Source organism: Pinus tabuliformis, chromosome 9 (assembly GCF_031772625.1).
Source record: "Pinus tabuliformis cultivar Carrire ecotype Pingquan chromosome 9, CPIR1, whole genome shotgun sequence".
Lineage (NCBI taxonomy): Eukaryota > Viridiplantae > Streptophyta > Pinopsida > Pinales > Pinaceae > Pinus > Pinus tabuliformis.
Window position 1 is genome coordinate 677,179,645 of NC_142307.1, and position 6,000 is coordinate 677,185,644.

The 6,000-nt window shown below is 34.3% G+C and overlaps 1 protein-coding gene across 1 annotated transcript in view; it reads right to left on the reverse strand.

Moving 5' to 3' along the window:
* LOC149150468 (peroxisomal OPC-8:0-CoA ligase 1-like) overlaps positions 1-4,783 on the reverse strand; it is a 28,394-nt gene extending 23,611 nt beyond the window's left edge. The window contains exons 1-2 of the mRNA XM_089442804.1: positions 4,661-4,783; positions 4,511-4,601 (exon numbers count right to left, since the gene is read on the reverse strand). Of these exons, the coding sequence (XP_089298930.1) occupies positions 4,511-4,601; positions 4,661-4,783 (214 nt within the window). The remainder of the gene's footprint in view (positions 1-4,510; positions 4,602-4,660) is intronic.
* Between the last annotated feature and the right edge of the window lie 1,217 nt (positions 4,784-6,000).

The following is a 6,000-nucleotide window of genomic DNA, read 5'->3' on the forward strand; positions in this document are numbered from 1 at the left end:
TTGAAATAAAAGATTCCTTCAATTAAGTAGGACCTGGAACATGCAAAGGAAGCAATTTTTAGGCATGGAGTACGTGGCCTAGTGAATGATCCATACAATGAGTTAGATCACCAACATCCTTCTAAACAAATGTAAATTAAGCATGAAAGAGAGATGCTTACAAAGGTGAGGTGCCTTGCCTAATACCATGATTACCATGTCTGGTTTGTTGCTCACCAAAAACAGTTACAAGATTGGCATGGTGATGCTCCTAGTCTCCACAATATTAATGGCAATTCACATTTTATCAATACGCGTACCAAAGGAATTATAGTTCATGGAACTCGGGATCCTGTGGCTGGCTCGTTTGACGTAGTGCAGAATAAGCCAACATAATTACCTTTCATATCAAAGGGCTTGAATTCAAATAGCCACATTTACTCTGACCAACATCAATTGAAGGCTCGCATTCGAGGTATTTATTTGGAAATTGAAAGCATTTTCAATTTTCCAAAAGAAGTTATCAAGCATATTCAGTTATTGAAAAATATTGTGATCTTGAGGCTATGGTATTACGTGGGAAAGTGGAGATAACTGAGTCAGACTTTGAATTTTTCTTTCTACATGTTTCTTGCATGCTTTGAGCAGAAAGGCCATATAGGGAGCTTCCAAACACTTCAACATGAAACCTTAGTTACTTGTAGTCCTCAACTTTTGACTATTGTTGTGTCTCTTCAATGGCAAGATCCTATAAATATATTGCTTGCACATCATAGGAAAACTACCTCAGTTTCAATTGATGGCACAATCAAGCCTTGGAACCCGACAACAAGCACAAGAAGTGTACTTTGCAACCCTGTTCTGACATATTCTGGGCATAGATATGAAAGGAGCCTTGTGGGGCTTTCTGTTGCTATTGGTTCAGAGTCAAATGAGGTATTTGTCTATCATAAATCTATTCCAATACCAGTGGCATCGTACAAGTTTAACCATGTAGACCCAGTTAATGGTAAAGAGGTTTATGTTGTCGATGGATAGTTGGCTTCCTCTGTATGCTGGAAAGGGCAGATCCAAACCTGGGTTGCATCATCAATGTTAACATTTGGAGGCCTCTATTACCCTTGATGTGCACAATGGATTGGATGTAAAGTGAAAGGAAGACTTCTTGCAACTCATGCGATTTCCAAGACATATGCATATTGTTGAATAAAGAATAGGCCCAACATTATAGAGTATCAGGACTTAGTACCATTTTTGTCAAATGACCCAACCTTCCTTAGACAATGATAGATTGGGGTTCTCCAAAATAATATGTTTCTACAACCCGGGGACTTAGTCTATATATATTTAACAAGTCAATTTGTCCATTCCAACAATTTTTGACTTAATGTCGAGCAAAACTCATTGGAAAATATACCCAAGACAGGGCAAAAACTTAGAACCTTTAGACTTGCTTGAAACGTGGGATATTCGAATCTTGGTGGGTATCTGAAACACTCCCTGCTTTACCATCCAACCAGGTCTCCATTGACACAGAGCATGTTTTGTTAATTGAACGTGCCAGAGTTTTGAAACTAATTGACAAGCGTGTCCTCAAGTTGTCTAAGCAGATTCGATAAAACTAATTGTTTTAAATTCGAAATTGTTAATGTTGGATGGTTATTAGCATATGCAGATCAAATTAAACTTATTATATTAATATCTTGATGCTTGATATTCTAGGACTGTGGTATTCTAACATATTATTTTAGTACTTAGAAGTGCATTTCAAGAAGATATAGCGAAGAGCAATTACTTATGTGTATTTTCTTCAGTACACGTCTGCCTTGCAATTTTGAGATGCAAGACTGCAAATTCACATTTTTGGAGTTGATTGGGTTTATCTTTTATGTTTTTGGTTATGCTTTTTTGTTGGGATTTTGGAATCAATTGAGTGGGTTTTTTGTCCCTTATTTCGCTCTCTTTAAATAGACTTCTATGGACCCAAGGCTAAATGAGTAATAAATATATTAATTTTAAAATCAATTACTTATTAAAAAATATATATATATATACAAGTTGGTTATACAAGCAATTGCATTACTTATTTCAAGAAGATTTCCAAAAATACTTTGAAAAATAGAATATATGAAATCAAAATGAGCTTCAAAATTTTAATAATTTTAATTTCTATAATTAAATAATCTTATTTTTATTAAATGAATTTTATTAAAAATAATAACAATAATGTTTAGGAAAAGCATCTTACAATTAGTTAATGTTTTAGTTGTAGTGTCAACCAGCAATGTAAGTGCGTTGTAATTTACTTTTTATTTAAATATCAATAGTTTGGTTTTGGTTTTGTTCTTTTAATATCAAATCTGCTGGTACAGGATGGTCATCGTGGTTACTGCCTTCGTCACTAGTGAGCTTTATATATGCTTGCCTATCTATAGAGGTTTCTTCCTTTTAATAATCCTATTGGTCTCTCTTTGTACCTTTTGGGACAATTGCTAGTTGATATCAGAGTGAGAGGTCTAAGTAATTGGGTTATTGGACAATAACAGAGACAACTCAATCAATTTTTTCCATTAGAATTTTTGTGAATGGAAAATAGAGATATATAGTTTATAAATATCACCAATATAGGTTTATTTTAAATAGGGATTTAACATGAGTCTTAATAGGGATTTAATTTCCTCCTGTGCAAATTTTTTTATAAATTAAATATCTTATATAGCTATTTAATTTTATTTTTTTAATATTTCTTAACCAAAGTACATTATTTAAATATTTTGAATAGTTTTTTTTAAGCCGAGTAAACTTTCAATTTTAATGAGAGACTAACATCTCTCTCAACCAAAATGATATAAGTAGTATATTTTCCTCATAAATAACACATTTAATTTACCCAAACTAGGGAAAAACTTATTAAAAAAAAAAAAAAAAACTGACCTAACAAAAAAATTTATTAAGGTATTTGATCATAACCAGACAAGAAATGATCGTCCATCCCATCCACTTTTTTCTAGATTCCATTCTGAGCAATACGATTAATACCAGACATTTTTAAAACCCCTTGAATTCCAAGTTTGAATTATCTTTTATGTCGCCTATCAGTTTCTTTTTGTTTTCCTCCCCGAACTCGAGCTGTAGAACTCCTGTATTTAGGCATAGGTTGTATTGTATTAAATTTAACTTGAGAAGTTGTATTGCAAATATTTAGGAAGTATATAATTGGGATCCTCACATGGTATGGAAAATGAGTTGCATGAAATATTTATCGAAATCGTAATGGTGCGATGAATGGGTCTGAATTAGTGTAATACAACCAACATGTAAGTGGGTTTTAACGTAATAAATGGATTATGAGGCTGAATTATTTAATACATGATCTTCACAATCTTCTAATTTGGTGAAGGGGTCAGTATCAAATGACAGCTGCATCCGAAATCGTTTCACATAAATTCAATTTATAAAGAAATTAAGAAATTTTGATTAACTTGAATTTTAATTAGTTTTAATTTTAATTTTAATATGAAGTGCAAGAATTATTTAATGTTGTGTTATTCTCCAAATTGTATTAATTTAATTTAATTTAATTTAAATGTTTAATAAAATAATCGTTATCATAATTAATCATCACTCTCAACTTCATATAATTTAAATTAAAAAAAAAATAAAAACAAATTCTATTCGCTAAATAATCTACACCACTAATAAATCTATAAAAACTAATATAGCAATAACATTTGATCAATATTTAAAATCATTCTTATATAACATATACATTTTACTATTTTAATATAATTTTGTGATGGAAAGTGGAAAGTGCATGCTCATGTAGAACTTCTTTGCCATCCTAGAATCAATAGTCCTATTAAAACTAAAACTAAGGAACACAATCGAAGGCCGGTATAACAAACAATTATGAGATAAAGATTAATATATATTTTAATTGGAATTATTACATCATTTTTTATATAATAAACTTTCAAAGAATTATATATATATATATATATAGATATATAATATTTAAAAATATATTATTAATATTATGATTATATTTTTTAAGCAAGCATGCCAGTACGGAATTTGAACTGGCTGTTAAATCTGTTGTCTAGATTCAACTTGCAGTGAAGCTAATCAAAAGACCTCCCTGCTAAGGGTTATTCGGCATACAAATTTGTGAAATATTACTTTTATAAAACCCACAATTCATATGACTTACTTTGCTCAAATACTCCAAAATGAAAACGGTAATACCTGTTGGACACCTAATCCTAAATGGGTTAGTGTTGAAGCTGAATAGACCAAAGCAGTCCAAGAGACCTTGGGATCTGAAACCCAAGAGTCACATAATGTACTATAAATGTAAATCTCTTGTTAATAAAATTGTATTGCATGTTTTATCTTTCATATCTCTCTTGCTGTCCATGTGTGTTTGACATGGTATCAGAGCAGGCGTATTCCTGCCCTGTATAATTAATTTGAGCCATTTGTTTATGGCCTTTCTGTGCAGTGTATTTCTGCCATATTCCTTTATACAGACCTGTGCCTTGTCTGTCATATTCACTTGAACGTATGAAACGTTCCTCTCCCTGACACTGCCAGTGCTGTCCAAGCTGTTCTAACATGTCTGTCTGCCATATACCATTTATAAAACCTGCGCCTTGCTCTTCTGTTGCGCTGTCATCCTGACCTGATTTGAAACGTTTGCACTGTCCTTGTACCTGCGCTCTGGGCCTGACACGGTATCTCTGCGCTTGTCAGCTATGCGTTTTATATATTCTCCCATGAAAAAATGCAAAAACGCTTCTGCCATTATTCTTTGTGGTATCAGTTCATCGAATCACTGCTCCTCTCTACCATGCAATAATAATTTTATTACATGTGTTTTCGGCTTTGCTCCAGTGGTGTGATTTCCCATACCACCATTGGCTTGATGTTAATTAATACCACTCGGCCCCTCGACTATCATGCTCTGCAGCTCCAGTCTATTGTAATACTCGATACCACTCATACTGCGTTGTCGTTACCGTTTGTGTTGCAAGGCTCTCATATACCACTGTTATATATATAGTGCGTCCTAGCCATTGTAGATTTGTGCGATAAAGTTTTTGATTTGTGTAGATAAACCTCAAGGTGGAAAAGCTTATTGCCTGGTGTTGTTAGAATAGTCGAACAAAGGTGCATGGGATGGTGGCCTATGTGAATGTTGGTTGTGGTGCGGCGAGCATGGAGATGCTGCGTGAATGGAAGAACAAAGCGAAGAACACCTGAAGGAAGGAGAGCAGACCCTCAGCCATACATTGTGTCGGTTCGTGCGTCAAAACATTTGGCCGGTCATCGATCGGCCGACTCCGAGGTTGTTGCAGATCAACGGAGGAGCTCGAGGCCTTCAATTTGAGCCTTTAATTGACTGTTGTTGTTGCAGATTTTCCATTTTTTTTGTTTTCTGAAGAGGAGGTCGAAGTTGCTGGCACTCAATTGCGCCTTTGGTAGCTGGATTTTAATGCATATTTTTATGTCCAGGACTCATTTCATATTCGGCTGAGCTTTCACGTTTTCCAGGGTTTATTGAATAGGATTCAATCTTTAAGCCGATAAAAGGCTTGAATGTAACATAGAATTGTCTTCTTGGATTGGCTTTAACGGGAAGCCTGCTATAAGTTCGTTATAAAAGTTTTATTCGAAGCCCTAGATGAGAATTATCAGGTCAGGGCCGCCATCTATGCTGTGAGTTTTGTTAATGCTGTACTAGAACCGAAGTTGAGGCTGGACAGTCAGGCAAAGCGCGGGAGATATACAATTCAAGGAGAATAATAATACGCAGCAGTTGGAAGGAATTTGATACCTTGAAACTTGGATTTTTATTTGCATCATTAATTTATCATTTCCAGGGTGGGCCTTGGAGTGTTGTAGCACTACATTCTTTTTGTTGAGGATTTGTTTCGGGGCTCTGAGTTCTTTTCTCTATGCCTCTCTTCAAGAGGAAACCGTTTCCTCTTGCTGAACCTCCGGAAGACATTAAGCCCAATG